The sequence below is a fragment of the Passer domesticus genome, chromosome 24 (genome assembly GCF_036417665.1).
Source record: "Passer domesticus isolate bPasDom1 chromosome 24, bPasDom1.hap1, whole genome shotgun sequence".
NCBI classification, from domain to species: Eukaryota; Metazoa; Chordata; class Aves; order Passeriformes; family Passeridae; genus Passer; species Passer domesticus.
In genome coordinates this window covers 4419673-4435863 of record NC_087497.1, presented here as the reverse complement: position 1 = coordinate 4435863, position 16191 = coordinate 4419673, and the positions used below count along the sequence as shown (strand labels likewise).

The window sequence follows — 16191 nt, the reverse complement described above, 5'->3', positions numbered from 1 at the left end:
TGAAACATGGCAAAAGCTATTTCAGGAGCAGTTTAACAAAGTAGAATTATATTTCACCATCAGGAGTGCACAAGCATTTTTGAGATAAGGCTCAAAAAATCATTTGCAGATGTAAAAATACAAACATCACTTAACAATTCAAATGTGCCAAATTCTCTGTAACATCATGATGTACTGGCTTAACACTGCATGTATTTGGAGTAGAGACTAAACTGATTTCATTCACCCAGTGCCAAGGTAAGCTTTGGAGGATTTGAGAAATTGGAGCACTCTTCAAAAAAGAGAACATTTGGAATTAAGATGCCAACTCAAGCAAGCAGACTGACATTGCAGTACACTGTCAGCTCTACGCACGACTCTATAAAATAATAGATTTAACTGCCTCGATTCAGCATTTAAATGAAAACAGCTTTTTTCATTGTGTGGATTTGAACAGGTACTTTTACAGGTAACAGTTTTCAGCTCCCAGACAATTCCCACTGACATGTCACCTTTCCTTCTCATGTGGCAAGCACACTTGTGTGTGTGATTAGACAGAGGATAAGCATTATCACAGACTCCATCCTGCCTCACCTTCCCACTTCAACACAGTTTATCCCAGCTAGAAAAGGGGGGAAAACCTACCCCAAAACCCAAACAAAACCCCAAACCACTGGCTGTGCCTTGTTGATAGGAGGCTGAAAACTGGTAACCTGAAAAGGTATCCCATCCCTGGGCAGTTCCAAGTCAAAAATCAGCCTAAAGGCAGACTGAGGAGGGTGACAGCTGTCCCAGACAGCCCCAGCAATGACTTACCTGGGGCAAGTCACCGTCAGCATCCTGTGACCTGTTCACATTATTGCTCTTAGGAGGGAGTGGGCTTCTAGGGTTCACTTCTCTTGAATTCTGTCCATTTTTCAGCAAGTCCTGCTTTTGATTTTCTTTCTCAGGAGCAGCTCTGTCTGCCACTAAGTGCCTCAGGACCTGATCCTTCAAGAGTTCTGTTTCCTCTGTTCTGCTGCCTCTGGAGTTCTCAGCCAGATCCCTTCTCAGCAGCTGCACCCTGTTGTTACCTGCCAACCTCCACTTCTGGAATGATCTTCTCAGTCTTTTCTTCCTCTGGACAGGGATGTCCCAGTCCAACCACTTGTGACTCCAAGTCTTCACGTCACCCTCCATATGGAAGTTTAACAAGTGCTCTGTGCTTTTTGATTTCTTTAAAAACACCAAGACAGAATCTGAAAAGCCAGTCTTGTTGGCCTGGCACGTGCCAGGCACGGTGCAGTTCACCTGGATGCACATATTTTCCAAGAACCAAAAGGCATCACAGGTGGGGCGCTGGCAGCAAGTGGTCTGACAGGAGCTCAGAGAATGGAACCCTTCCAGAAGCTGCAAATGGTGACCTGCCCACGATCTCAAACGGCCACCAAGCAGGATCTTCCCCAGCTCACATCCAGATCCGTTCCAGTTTGCATCTGGGAAAGAGGAGGGAAGACAAACAGACAATTCTCAGTCCTTTAAAGCAGTGATCTCATCACTATTGTTAAGATGAATTTGGGACACAGGAATAACACAGGAAAGGAACACAGGAAAGTAAATCTGACTTGTCAGAATCTCTACCTGGCCTCACTATCCAGTACTTACACAAGATTTTAAGGAACATTCTGCTCCTCCTACCTAAGCCATCACCCTTTCCAACAGGGATGGAGAAGCAGAAGTGAAGACAGAAATGTTCCTGCTTCAGAGGAGCCCACAATGCCCACACTGAGCAGCTGGACCAAGGGCACACAGCAAGTGAAACCCAGCAATCCCAAGCACAGTTCCTCACTCTAACCAGTTATGGCCTTGCCTCTCTGCCCATAGCCTGCCTAAAGGAAAACACTACCAACAGTGCCACTGGCTTGGTGCACAGTACAGAGGCATTTTTAACTCTTCCATGTTGATATTTGACATCAGTTGCTTATTCTGACTGAATTTGCTCCACTTGGGAAGTTGTTAACGGTTTCTAGAAAAGGGTTCTGCAAGGCAAAGCCTTGCCACCCACCCTGCCATAGTGTTTTTCATTAAAAACCCTCAAACATTTGACATAATTTCAGTTAAGAGTCAAGTCACTTCAGGTCTCAGCTCTGCAGTAAAGCAGCAACTGCTTTGCATACGGATTCTTTTTTTCTTAGCATGAACATTTTGAGTGCTTCCAGAGATCAATGGATTAAAGGCTTCCAAAATCCAGAGCTCTGCAGATTAAGGACTCCCTAAAAATAGCCTGATGACCTATGGGACTGTTACACTGTGCTGTGTTCAGCATCCAAGTGATAATAGGTCATTGGAAGATTACTTTACAAACAGTGCTGCTGGAGTGGGAGTTGTGCAGCTGGAGAATATGCTCCAGATCTGGCTCCCTCCCTGTCAAGAATGGAGTTCTTGAACATAACACAAATGAGAAACATTTTTCTCCATTAAAATAAAGTCTTGATTTAAATTACAATATCCTGATTGAGAATGAACTCGAGTTTAGTGACCAAGTCATGGGGGACAGAGCTCCCTGTAGGTGTCTGAACCCACCACTGTGCAGAAGGGGGAGAAGAGCCTCACTTGAGCACTGAAACGTGTAAAAGAAACTCTGCAAATGTTCAACAGCAAAAGAAGGTGACATCAGCACCTTTAAAAATCTCAGCACTCTCATCACACCTCGTCAATACACAGCACTCCCTTGGAGAGAGAGCAGAGAGGGAATCTGTGTGCCCAGGGCAAGAGCCAGCCTGATCACACCTGGAATGCCTGGCCTGCCAGTCCCTGGCACCACTGTCACAGTCACAGGCAGGGACAAGCTCCTGGCACCAACCTGATGGGCTGGAATTAGAACAGAGCATGGAATGTGTGTACACACCAAACCCATGTGTATGCACACACACTCTCTCCAGACTTGGAGAAACAATAACAAATTGAAGAATTGCATCATTCCTGTGAAGTTCAACAGGATCTCATCCACTCAGCTTTATGTTTTGCCTGTAAAATTCCCTTTCTGTTGAAGGTGAATCACCATCGCTAATATATCCTGTGCATGAGGGAAATGTGCTGCTTCCCACACTCCTAAAACCCTTCCTCCTCCTCCTCCACCACTGCTCATCCATCTCTCCTCATGTGTCAGGCCTGGCTCACACATACCACTCAAATTAAGGCTTGATATGGAAGCAGTGAAATTCAGCAGCAGTTTCTAGTACCAGGCTTAGAACTGGGGCACACACAGAACAGGACACATTTAAAAGAAAAATGTTCCCAGGGAAGATATCCCTTGTGACAAATCACTGCATAACACAGGTATCCTATTTATTAATCTCAAATGTAAATCCTGCATCCCCAGAAACATCTCCTCAGTATGTCAGAGCCATGACAGCCTGCATGACACAACACTGCCATGCTGAGAGCATTCTGCTTCTCTTTTAACACACTGCTAAAACAAGATTTGAATAATATTTTGGCTACATTTCATTTCCAGAACTCTGCTAATGGCCACTTGGGACATATTTCTATGAAATTAGCCAGTATGTTCTTCTGAATTGCTGTACATGGACAGCTTAAAACTCAAATAACTCTCAGGAATGACAGAAGTGAACAGGCAACTCCCAGCATGCCAGATGTGAATTTTCCACAGAGACATACTGATTTTCACTTTGCATTTTCAAATTCCATGGCCTTTGGTGGGCATCAAGCATTCAGACAACTCTACATGCCCTGGAAGAAAACAGAAGCTACACTTGCATTCATCTGTGGAAAGCAGGAACATTCCTGAGGATGAGTTCCCTCCAAGCTCAGCACCACACAAGTCACAAGACACCTGCACAGTGGGTGTGCTTAGTCACTTTTCCATACTGTTTTTGTCACACCAGTGGAGAAAACTGCTCTTCCCAGGAACTCAGGAGTTCCTGTCCCAGGGATGCAGCTCACAGCTTTGCTGAGCAGCAGGAGAATGGAACACACAGGAACAGCTTCTATTAATAACTTCAGGTTTACAGACTTGCCCAGGCAGTTAATCCTGCCTGATAGCAGATTAATGATTAAAGGCTTGACTCTATGGACTTTTTAAACCTGCCACACAGTCAGTCAGTCAGTTATGTCAACACAGTCCCCCTTGCGTAACTCCACATGACCACGCTCATTTCTAGGAGCCATAACTCCTCCTCAGCTTCACAAACTGCGCTGCCTGAGTGACACAAACAAGCCCAAAATAACAAAAACTCTGCAATGGAAAAAGTGTCCACATCAGGGTAACTATGCCCGTGTAATTATATTTATTTCTGCACACGCAAAAGCCTTAATTTAACGGACTCTTCACTCATTTAACCGTGGGACTTGATGATCTCAGACCTGCACTGTTCCAACTTGAACAATTCTGAGAGTCCTGGCTTTAACTCTTCCAAGCAGAGCAGCCCCTAAACACACCAACACTGTCTAGAACACCCTCTAGGAGTCTCTTAGGAGCTCTAACTCTGAGCTTCCAAGAAATTACTAAAGCCAGGAAATGCAGGCAGGAAGCTCAGTTGACAAGGAAACACTCATCATTCAAACACACAACCCTCAGCAGGAACACAAACATGTTTTTCCAGGGTCTGAATTAGCTGATTAAGATCACACAGCTCATTAGCTTAATCAAATCTGCCACTGGGAACTGTCCAGGAAGGTCCAGTAACACAACAGGGATGCTGCAGCTGCCTGGAGAACTCGTCCACACAACTGGGAAACAAAGCAAACCAACCCCCTTCCCAAACCAAACATCACACAATCCATTAGAGGAAAACTTCCATCCAAGCCACTGACTTGGTTATTTACTTGAGCAGGAGGTTGGTTGCTCAAGTTTGAACAGGAAATAAAAAAACAAACATAACCATTGCCTGTAGGCAAATAAAGACTTCTGACACACTGCTCTTGGGAAGAGCATTAAACATCTTAGGGCTAAAAAACATTCCTGCCTTTCCAGGTTGGTTTCCTTAAATTAAATTATTTTCCAGATTATCACTTGTCTCTTTTGTCAAAAATTAAGGTCAGAAAAAGCTCTCTCTGAGATACAAGCTACACTTCTGAGAGCTCATTTAGTCACTGCTAAGGGTGGTGCTTTGTTTGGTTTGAAAAAAAAAACAACTGCTTTGGTTTCTCAGTTAAAAAAACAATTAAAAAGGAAACCAATAAAAAAACAACCCTATAAATCTACCAGCAAATAATTTCACTTTTCTCTCAGAGTATTTTAAACAAGTAAGAGGGATAAAGACCATAAAAATCCATACCCACAGTCCCAAAGAGAACAGAAAATTCACCTGCAGAGGAGCACGAGGCACACAGGCAAGTGCACAGGTAGAACAGCTGCAGAATTCCCAGCTCCCTCACAGCTTTTCCCAGGCAGTATTGGGACAGGAACCGGGTGCTGATGCTGGGCTTGGCTTCCAACCTCTTCTCCATGGCCTTTGTGGGCAGCAGCAGGGTTCTAGAAACACACAGGGTATGAAACACAAAACATCCCGTGGCAATTGAAATGTTCCTGCACAGATCCAGCCAGAGTGCAAAGTGAACAGAGCATTTGTGAAGGAAAAGGAATGTCTTATCAGCTGTGATTAGTCCAGCTGTTGCTAAGGAACTATCAATGTCTGATACCAAAATGAAATCTGTAGTAGCACAGCCCCCAGTGCTGAGTGCACAGAGCCTTTCCCCTGCGGTCTTCTCCTCCAGACCCCATTTTTCATCTGATACCACAACAGCTATTATATTATATATATTATATCCAAACAGGCATTTGGGAAATTCCAGTTTCAAGCATGCCTGAGGACTGGACACCCAGCAGCAGCACGAGGATAACGCAGGCACCGACAGCCCCGGCACATCTGCCCCGGGATGTCACCACAGGCACGGCCGTGCTGCCCGGTGCCAGCCAGGAACAGGGAAACGAAAGCACAGCAGCGCCGGGAAACTGGCAGCTAACGGCCTGGCTTGCTTCTGGTTTTGCCCCACAGATCACCAAACTTCTCTGCCTTCCTAATGCCGAAGGCTGTTTAACAGCCTCATATGCTAATTGAATGTAAATTATCTCTAGGTGATGCGGTAAGAGACCATTAATTATTTCACAGGTAATAAATAGTATCTATTTTAAGGGAGCAATGAAAGCATCATTAGGCACTAAACGACATTAAATAGGCCAGCTCTGAAGAATCCAAAGGGAATCTGGGACGGGAAATCCAATCTGCTACAGGGAATGCTGCCACAGCCAGATCCACCAGCGCCCAGAGCTTGTTACACCCCGAGGAACTGCACTCAACCGTCCGCAGCAGAGCGGGAGCACGGGGCAGGACGCAAACACGCGCCCGCTCAGCCAACAGGTCCGTGAGGAAACTTTGGGCCGCCCCGGAGCCGCGGTGCCCGCTCCCGCCCGGCCGCAGCCCCGGCACCGAGCCCCGTGGCCGGGCCGGGCCCCGCGGCAGGCGCAGCGCCCCGTGCCGCCGGCGCGTACGTACCACGGGCGCATGGCGAGGCTCGGCGGCTCCTCGGCGGCTCCTCGGCGAGCTCAGGCGGGCACCGGGCGCCGGGCACGGCCGGGGCTCCAGCGCGGCGGGCCCGCCGGCGCCGCGGCCTCCTGCCCCGCGGCCATGGCGGCGCACGCTCACCCGGAAGCTGAACCGCCTGAAGAGCACCGGGGCTGGGTCCGGCCGTGCGGGCAGTGCCGGGGCTGGGCGCCGCGGGTCCCCGCCGCTCGCTCCCCGCCGCTCCCGGTGGCACCGGGCGGGGCGGGCGCGGAGGCCGCGCAGCCACAGGTGATTTGCCCACAGTTCCGCGCGGAGGCGGCGGCTTCGGGCACCGCCCAACAAGGCGGCGCGCGGTTGGCCGGCGGCGCGGAGGCGGCGCGCGGATTGGCTGGAGGGGCAGGCGGCGCAGGGGGCGCGCGCCCGCAGGCGGGGCGCCGTGAGGGAAGCGGCCGGAGCCGTGAGGGAAAGGGCTGAGGGAAGGGGCCAGAGCCGTGAGGGAAAGGGCTGAGGGAAGGGGCCGGAGCCAGAGCCAGAGCCGTGAGGGAAAGGGCCGGAGCCGTGAGGGAAAGCGCTGAGGGACGGGGCCGGAGCCGTGAGGGAAAGCGCTGAGGGACGGGGCCGGAGCCGTGAGGGCAAGGGCTGGGGCCCTGAGGGAAGCAGCCGAGGGAAGGCTGCCCGCGTTCCCCTCTAGTCCTTCAGCCGCGCTTCCCGGCCATGGCCTCGGACTCCGGGGACGGGCACGCCACGCTGAAGCGGTGCCTCGGTGTGCTCAGAGACGCGAGGAACGACAGCGAGCAGTTCGCAGCGCTGCTCCTGGTAAGGAACGGCGGGATCGCCTCCGGAGAGGGCAAAGGGGAGGCCAAACACCCTGCTGGACACGGGAGTGCCCGGGGGATTCGGAGGGGTGGGGATTGGGAGCTCAGAGCAAAGCTGCTTCAGAGCTTTGGAGTTCCCTTTAGCAAAGTAATTGAGCCTGGTCTTGACGTGGGAGTGTGGACGGTCAGTCAGTGCTGCCACACTCTTGAAACACCGTGGTTGATGTCTGGATTAGCACTCTGACCAAGCGCCAGCTCAGTGGGTACTTCCCTGCTCTAAATAAAGCTGGTTTCTGATGTGCAGCAGTTCCATCCCGTACATGTACCAATTCCTTTTGCTGTGCTCATGCTCATTCCTGTTTTGCCTCGTAGGTGACCAAAGCGGTCAGAGCCGGAGAGGTGGACGCCAAGACCCGCCGCCAGATCTTCAAGGCCATCGGGTTCACGTTCCCGACCCGCCTGCTGATCTCCCAGCAGCCCCCCGCCGGCTGCCCCCCGCACACCTTCCGCGCCCTCGGCCTCACCCTGCTGGCCTGTTTCTGCACCGACCCTGAGCTAGCTGGCCACTCCCAGATCCTGAACAAAATCCCGACCTTCAATGACGTCCTGCTGTCCCCCTGCGACCCAGACTGCACATCCATGGTTGATGACGTGTACCAGTGCCTCAGCGCTGTCCTGGCCACGGCCAGGGGCCCCAGGGAGTTGGTGACCAAAGGGACAGTGTCTGCCCTGTGCCAGGCCTACCTGAATGGTGCTCACGGCTCTGAGCGTGCCCTCACGCTGCTTGTGGGGCTGTTGGCCATGGCAGAGGCCAGGTGCTGGCAGAGGGATGCTCCACAGCTCCTGGCTGTGCTCAGCAAGCTCTCCAGTGACTTCCTCAAGGCTGAAGACATGACCAAGTTTGAGCTGTGTGAGGTTCTGCCTCACTTCATCCCCATGTCACCTCCTCTCACAGAGAGCTCGCAGGGCTCCGAGTGCCTGTGCAGGCTTTACCAAGGGCTGGCTGACGTTTTGGGCAGCAAACTCGGCCAGTCTCAGCGGGACCCCGCTCTGAAGCTCGCGGCCGGCCTCGTGCAGGCCTGTGGGGCTGAGTGGATCCCAGCAGGGAGTGGTGGCAGCAAGTTCCTGGCCCTGCTGGTGAACTTGGCTTGTGTGGAGGTCCGCCTGACCCTGGAGGAGCCAGGTGCCGTGGAGGTGGAGGGGAAGAAAGAAGTGATGGCAGCCTGCTATGTCATTATGGAGATGGGGATCCAGGAGTGCCTGAGGGAAGAGAACCCTCTGCTAGACAATGTGCAGAAAATGCAGCTCATGAGGATAATGGAGGAGGCATTTGGAGCTGTAATTTTCTACTTGAGACAGGTAATGCAGGGATTTAACAAAGGGCAGGTTGTGGGGGTGGCTCTGTGTGGAGCAAACCCTCCCTCTTGACCCACTGTGATTTCCAGACCTGTGGAATGTTGCTGTACAGTGACAGTAATGTGTCACTTTGCTTTCTTCATGCAGGTTAAACAGGAGGAGCTGCAAGATCCTTTCATCTTTGCCTCCGTTCGAGTCCTTGGAGCTTGGATGGCAGAAGAGACATCCTCCCTCAAGCAGGAAATCTGTGAGCTCTTGCCTTTCCTTGTTGATTATGCCAGGAAGCTTTTCAAGGAGGGCAGCCCAGCTGTGAGTCTTCCCCAGGCAGAGCTGGTCAGCACAGAGGGCTCTGCCTCACCCCAGGATGCTCTGAGGTGAGCATTTTAAGCACACAATTTGTTGCATTTTAGCACAAACCTGCTTAAATATTTTTTCTATTTTCATTCTCCCTGCAGTGCCACTTCCATGGGGCTTTCTCCCCCGAGATGGATGTAAATGCAGGGCTTAGACCCATTCTACCTCATGCTCCCAGTTTCTTTCTCCTTCCAGATTTCTGCTACCTGGTTTTTGCCATTTGACAGCAGAGGACAGGCCCCGGGACATCCTCATTGCCGAAGGGGCAGCAGCACTGCTGTGTGAGTACTTCCTGCAGCAGTGGGAGGTTCTGACCTCAGAGCCCACGGCCCCGGCGCCTCTGACGAGCACTGAAATGAGTCTCCAGACCATGTGTGGGATTTTCCTTAACCTGGTTGTGACTGCTCCGGACCTGCTCAGGTAACAGAGCTGTGGGAGCTGGCACTGAGCTTGGCAGTGGGAAGAAAGGCTGTCTTGTGCATCAGGTTTGAGGATCTGTTAACCTGCTGTGCTGAAAAGGGATGTTCCTTTTTCAAACCCAATTTCATTGTACTTTTGGTGCTGTGTTTAACCTTGACATTCTCAGGTGCTTCTGTCTCTGCTCAGGGAATGTGTCAAAAAGGGTTTATTTTCTCTCTAGGCGTGACAAAACCTTTTCCTCCTTGATGGATGTGTTGCTGAAGTCTCTTCCAGTGCTGCTGCCCCAGAAGCATCACCTGGTTCTGGCAGCCAATGTTGCCACTCTGGGCCTGATGATGGCCAGGATCCTGGCAGGGTCAGCAGGTAAAGGGAGTTCCTATTGGCAAAGCCCAGAGACCAGGAGCTGGGAAGTTGGGCTGGAGAAAGCAAATAGAAGGGAAACTGGTCCAGTTTGTCGTTGGAAAAGTGATAAACCAAAAATGTTTGGGGGCAAGGGATACGTGAAACATTCAGCAGGCTGATGTGCTGGGATGAAGAGATTTCTAGGGCAGGAAGATGTTCTGCTCCACGCAGCCCCACCACAGGGCCTGTCTCTGACTGAGCAACCTCTGCATGGTAACACTAATTTCCTTTTATTTCCAGCCCTTCAGGAAACACAGTCCACCAAGGAGTTTTTTGGAGCTGCCATTCTCTTCCTCTCCCAGGCCCACGCGGCGCAGGCAGAGCCCAGCAGCGACGGCCTGGCCGTGGCCGTGTCACCCGCCTACGCGAGCGCCTGGGCCGACATCCGAGAGCTCTGGTTGCTGGGGATGCAGGCCTTGGCCGGCTGCGTCCCGCTGCTGCCCTGGCTGCCCCGCGCCGCCCTGCAGGCGCGCTGGCTGCAGGGGCTCACACAGCTGCTGTCCCGCGTCGCTCCGGCCTCCGTGGATTCCGAGCTCGTCACCGCCTTCCAGGCTGTGCTGGTGGAGCTGGCCAGAGCCAGCCAGCAGTGCAGGGATGTGATCCTGTCCCACCACGGCACGGAGTGGGCCAATCTGTATGGAATGGCAGCTCTGGAGCAGTGTCTGGCCGAGCAGGGAGGAGCCAGCAGCACTCTAGGTGGGAAATGAAGCCAGACACCTGAACAAGGTCTGTTCAGCACCTCCACCATGCTCTTTGCTGCCAGTTGGGCCCAAAAAACCCATTTTCATGACCAAACTTTACAAAACTGGAGTGATGCAGCAGTGCCCAGCATGATCAGCCCTGTCCACATTGGAGTGCAGAACTGCTGCTGCCTCAGAACATTTCACTATGCCCTTGCTTGACCTTTTGTGAGGATTTCTCTGTAAAAACAGAATGTTTTGTTATTAAAGACATTTTATCATTTTGTTTTCCAAACTCCTCAGTGCTGGAATTCCTTTCTGCCCGGGGCCCTGACAGGATGCTTGCTCCTCCCATTAATATGGTCACAGTTTTGTCACAGTAAGCCCTGCAGGTTTTCACCTTATTTTCTCTGAGTCCTGCACATATTAGTAACTACACATAGAACCCTGAAAAAGGCAGAAATGGGAAAAGCTTTATTATTTACTGATGGCATTGGGAATAACTCCTTGTGACTTGAAGATTCCATGCTGCTGGATGATCCCCCAGTTCATATCCTCCACTGGTACCATCATCCCAAGCTCACATCTAGAAAACCTTCCCAGCACGACTTGTTGCCTGTTTTGTCCCATCAAACACCTGCACAAAGTACCTCCATGGGATTTTCTATTTGCTCCCTCTCACCAACAGGATGGGATGTACAGGGAGAGATTTCCACCCTTGCAGTGTGAAGGATTCAGGCTGCCTCTGCTCCATTTAGGGTGTGAAAGCCAAAATGAGTGAACTCCCCCTTGCTGATTCCCTGCTGACCAAAGAACGTCTTGCTTTACGGAAGAGAAAGTCCACATGTACGTGGAGTAAACCTCTTGTAGCACCGGCTTTACAGCTTGGCCTTGCAGTTTTCGGGTACCGCGTTATCCGAGGGTATTTCCCAGAAGGAGGTGGCTGCTGAGGCTGATCCGAGCGGCGCTCCCTGCTCCCGTTTTTCCACCAGGTGTCAGCCGAGGAGTTCTCTGGGAGCTGCTGCCTCGCCGGGACCGGCTCTGCTGCCAGCCCGAGGCGCTGATCAGAACCCATTGGAGGGGGGTGTGGAATCGCCCGATCAAGGGAAAATCAAGCGCGAAGCTGCCTCCAAAGGAGGGCTGGCTCTGGGTGTATTTCTGCTTTACACTGTGTTTTTGGCTCACTGCTTTATTAGAGCGAGTGCCTTTCACAACTGGAGAGGAGGCTGCTGCTCAGGGAAAGTATCTTTAGATCTTTTCAGCTCAGCCCTGAGCAGCCAGTGCAAGTTGGAACAAAGGCAGTTGCTGCCAGCAGAGCGGTGCCAGCCAAATTTACCAAACTGGTAAATGAGCCTCCTGGCCTTGGAAAAGAGCAGAACTTTGTGGAGCTGGCCTGGGAGAGGCTCCTGAGCCTGCCAGGAACACATCCCTGCACCGCAGGGACACACCAGCAGGAAAAGCTAGGAATACAGTGCAGTGGCAGAAAAAACACCCAAACCCTCAAAGCCTTCAGGTGTTCCCAGTCCTGTATGTTCTCTTGCCTCTGGTCAGGGTTGTGGGCTTCCCTTTAATGACAGCCACTAATTAGTGCTAATGAGAGATATGACCTGTATCACCAGGAGGATGTTCTGCTGTCCCAGTGCAGTGCTGGGCTTGCTGTGGGTGACTGATCTGGTTTGGCCGTGGTTCGTTCCTGTGGGCAGTGGTTGGAGCTCCAGCACCTGACCAGAGATCCGGCCTGCACCCACAGTTTCAGCACTAGCACAGTCCTAACCCACAGGCCTTTGATTGCTGGTCTTTAATTTCCTGAGGCTACTGGGAGCAAACCAAGAGCCCATTCTTATCCTCCCCCATCTTAGGGAGTAGGGGTTTGGCCACCAGCAGGTGCCTGGAGAGGAGCATCTGCCCTTCATTGTCACACTCCTTGGTGTAAAGTCCCCTCAGGTGTGAGCAGGACCATCTGTGCCCTGCCAGAGTTGGACCTCCCTGAGACCCTGATGTCATGTGCTTGTTTCCTTGCATGAAACAAAACACGCTCCTCGTGAGCCCCTCCCAGCTCCTGAGCTGACAGTGGAAGGGGTGAGACACCCACGTTGCTCTGGGATGTTACCAGCCTGAATGCCAGTGGAGGGGCAGAGCTCCTTGAGCATTATCATTGCTCTCTTGTCCCAGGGCACTCTCCAAACATTCTTGGACAGAGCACCCCCAAAAAGACTGTTTTGTCTCCCCAAGACTGAGTGCTAGCAGCATGAGCACTGCATGTTCAGCAGGGGAGGGCACTGGGGCTGTTGGAAGCCTCCTACCACGTGGGCATCTCCGTTGGCTCCATGTGTGCCAGTCCACAGGCCCCAGCACGCCCGGCTGGCTCAGCCCACGCGAGGGAGATGGTGCCCTGGCAGCCTGGCCAAGCCTTCAAAGGCTGCAGGATGTCCTCAGCCACCCCAAGCTTTGCAAGCCCAACCACAGGTTCTGCCCCTGGCAGTTGGCATCCACGGGCACTGATGAGCTGGTGCCAGAGAGGTGGATGTGGCATCATCTAACATCCCCTCTCTGCCAGGGTTTGAGATCCCAGCACAGAGTGGGATTGCAGCCAGCAACACCCAAAGCAAACTGTGCTTTATCTCCCATTGCATTTCCAACACCAGGACAAGCTCTCCAGGAGCACGATGATTGTTCACTGTGCTCCAACAAGATGGACAGGGCCCCAGAGGAGCAGCTCCACGTTCTGTTTCTCTTTGACAGCTTAAATGTCATAATGCCATTGCAAACCTGACCGTGGTATACGTTATCTTACAGCATTTATTCATCTCACCCCAAAAGCACTGGCAATAAAATTAAATATTTCATAAGGTTGTTATTTGGCTGCTGTGCTGCCAGAACCCAGCACAGCCCCCCTCTCCTGCCATGAGATGCAGCAGGGGTGCTCAGAGTGGAGGCCTGAGGAGCAAGGGGGCTGCCACACTCCCTGCCCACCCCTCAGCAGGGTCCCTGATCTCCCCAGAGCCCTGCCTGGCTCCTCAGACCCATAGCAAGGACACTCCTTCTGAGAAGGGGATGTGGGAATTAATAGAGGCAGCCTGTATTTCCCTGAGGTGTTGGTGGGAGCTGAGCTTCTGGAGAAGAGTTGGTTCATCTTTGGCTAGGCAGGAGCTCTGCTCACATTCTTTAGTCTCAGTGCTCTCATCACCCTGCTCCACCAGTCCGTTTGTTGCTGACCCCCAGGAGCAGAAGTTGCTGCCTCAAGACCCTCACACACTCCTGGCAGTGCTGGGGATCTCCTGGGAAGGAGCTCTGGGACCTTTGTTACAAAACCAGTTTTTCAGAGATTCCTGGCTTGGATCCATGTGCAAGAAGTGGTCCCTGGGGTGGAGACCTTGCCCAGATTCACAGCAGATGCTCCCTGAAGCTGGGGCGTGAGGGAGCAGCTCTGGTGTTGAGGTCCTCAGCAGGACCCCATCACTGTTAGGAAACACAAAGGATGTTTGACAGAGCAAAACACAAGCACAGCTGAACTTGCGGTCCTTAAACAGGGATGCTAAAAAGCAGATAGCAGGGAGCTGTGTTTGAGCCTCCTGTGCTCAGGTGACCCCAGCAATTGTCCTGGCCAGGCTGAACCACTAAAAAACCAGGCAGCTGCTGGGAGAGTGTGTTGAGAACCCCTTGTGTGACAGTCCTGGGCCCTGCCTGGGACAGCAGTAAAAGTGAATAACTGCTCATCATCAGCACTGGTGGCTTAATGAGTGCCTCCTGTCCATGAGAGGCCCAGGGTTTGGTCTGCCCTCATCAGACAGGTGCTGTACAGAGGGTCTGGGGCACTGAAGGACTCAGGTGGGTCTTGGACATCTTGCAAGGACAATTCTGCTTCTTGTAGGGCTCTGAGGGTGCTGCTGGGAGGGCTGGAAATGTACTGATTGTGCTCCCAGAAAAGGTGAGAGAAGGTGCCAGGCCAAGGTAGCTCCTGGGGGTTTCCTAAAGCCCAGAGTCTGCTGCAAGATCCCTTTTCTCCTTCCTGAGCACTGCTGGGGAGGGCAACACTCCCCCACTGCCCTACAGCCCCACAGCTCCAGGCTGGCCTGGCCCACTGCCCCAGCCTGGTGTGTTCCCACGACCCCAGTTCACCCAGCATGTTCTGTGAGGGGCAGTGGGACAGCTCTGCCATTTGTTTTTCCTTCCCTTTGTCTGTCAGTGCTGCAGGTTTCCTCTGCTCTGTCTAATTTTTGGGTGGAAACACAGCTTCCCTCCAAGCTGCTGCAAGGGAGCATCCTCCTGCTCGCCTGCTGTCCTGTGCAGGCTGACTCAGAGCCCTTCCTGCCTGGATTTTGCACAGTTTCACCTCTTTCAGATGAATAAAGGCTCGACATTATACGCACTAGACGAGCGAGGGACATTAAGAATGAACTGGAACATAACTGCAAAATACAGCATGTCCAATCCAATTTTTCCTAGCAAATGAAATGGATCTGGCAGAAAATAAATACAGAACTTCCAGGAGCAGCGTCCTTGAAGAGCATTTGAGGGGGATGAAGAGATTTGAATGGATCAACCCTCTATACCTCTTCATATCCCTCCTCCCACCCTTAAATGCCATCTTTAACAGAAATAAATTAGAATAAACGATCAGCCCATGCCTCCTAAAGACAGGTGGCTGGGTAATATTAAAAGAAATGAATAAAAATTCATTTAATGAGCATTGTTAATTAAACCTGGAAATCAAAGAGGTCTGAGTTGTGAGAATTCAGAGGAAAAATGAAAATGAAGGGAGCTGTAGCTCGGGGCGGGAAGAGTGGAATTAAATTAGCTGCAGTGTGGGGCTGTGTTTGTTGATGTCGCTCACACAGCGCGGCGTGCTGCGGCTGGGGGTGAAGGGTTTGTGCTCCGCTCCGCGTCAAACACGCGCTGCCAATGGAACGTCCCGCCCAGCGATGGGCAGCCGACACCCTGCGGGTGGCACGGTGAGACCGCGGGGACCCGCGGTGACACGGCAGCCCACAGCCCGGCCTGGGCGCCCGTGGGGAGCTGTGACCGTGGTGTCCGGGAGTGTAAGCGGCCGGGGGTGTGAGTGTGCCCGTGGGGATGGGCATCGCCGCTCCGCCGCGGCACCTGCGTGGTGCCACATCGGAGGGACGGGGGGAAATGTCACTGGGGTCACTCGGTGCCGCTTGCCGTCTGCCCGGCTCGCCCCGCTGGTGCCCGGTGCCTCGTCCTGCCCCGGAGGGAGGGCTCAAACAGAGAGTGAGGGAGGGATGGGGAGGCGGAGGGAGGGCGGAGAGGCGGAGGGATGGAGGAGGGCGGAGAGGCAAGCGCGCTGCCCGTCGGTGCTCCCCGTTCTCCCCCGGCTCTGTTGCACCCGGCGCCCGTTCTCCCGTCCATCTCTTCGGGCAGGGATCCAGACCCGGAGCACCCCCAGACACTTGTCGCTGTCCCCAGTCCGGGATGCAGCTCCCCGCTCCCCGTCGGGGAGGAGGGTGAAGCGCCCCGGGAGGAGCCCCGAGCTCTCCCGGCAGGACCGGCCCCGGGCCCCGCTCCTGCCGCGCTCCCGGCAGGTCGCAGCTGCCGCCGGGGCCCTCGCAGCGCTCCCGGAGGGGCTCCGCACCCGGCTCGGGCTAATAAAGTCAAACCGTAGAGCATCGCCGCGGCCCCGCAGCCCGCCCGCGCTCTTGGGCTCTCCCGACCCTCGGG

At 53.0% G+C, this 16191-nt stretch overlaps 2 protein-coding genes across 2 annotated transcripts in view; one reads left to right on the top strand and one right to left on the bottom strand.

The window, feature by feature from the left end:
* KIAA0319L (KIAA0319 like) overlaps nt 1-6791 on the bottom strand; it is a 29684-nt gene extending 22893 nt beyond the window's left edge. Inside the window, exons 1-3 of the mRNA XM_064398690.1 lie at nt 6477-6791; nt 5289-5455; nt 796-1454 (exon numbers count right to left, since the gene is read on the bottom strand). Of these exons, the coding sequence (XP_064254760.1) occupies nt 796-1454; nt 5289-5430 (801 nt within the window). The 5' untranslated portion in view covers nt 5431-5455; nt 6477-6791. The remainder of the gene's footprint in view (nt 1-795; nt 1455-5288; nt 5456-6476) is intronic.
* Nucleotides 6792-6966: 175 nt separating this feature from the next.
* On the top strand, nt 6967-10807 carry NCDN (neurochondrin). The gene is made up of 6 exons (XM_064398691.1): nt 6967-7301; nt 7673-8659; nt 8804-9030; nt 9206-9430; nt 9651-9793; nt 10073-10807. Exons 1-6 carry the CDS (start codon nt 7200-7202, stop codon nt 10537-10539), a joined length of 2151 nt encoding a protein of 716 aa, XP_064254761.1. The 5' UTR covers nt 6967-7199; the 3' UTR covers nt 10540-10807.
* The last annotated feature ends 5384 nt before the right edge of the window (nt 10808-16191 follow it).

Coding starts and splice junctions, on each gene's coding strand:
- NCDN (XM_064398691.1), top strand. CDS start 7,200: ATGGCCTCGGACTCCGGGGACGGGCACGCCACGCTGAAGCGGTGCCTC. Junction 9,031..9,205: donor TCACCCCAGGATGCTCTGAG/GTGAGCATTTTA, acceptor TTCTCCTTCCAG/ATTTCTGCTACCTGGTTTTT. Junction 9,794..10,072: donor GATCCTGGCAGGGTCAGCAG/GTAAAGGGAGTT, acceptor TTTTATTTCCAG/CCCTTCAGGAAACACAGTCC.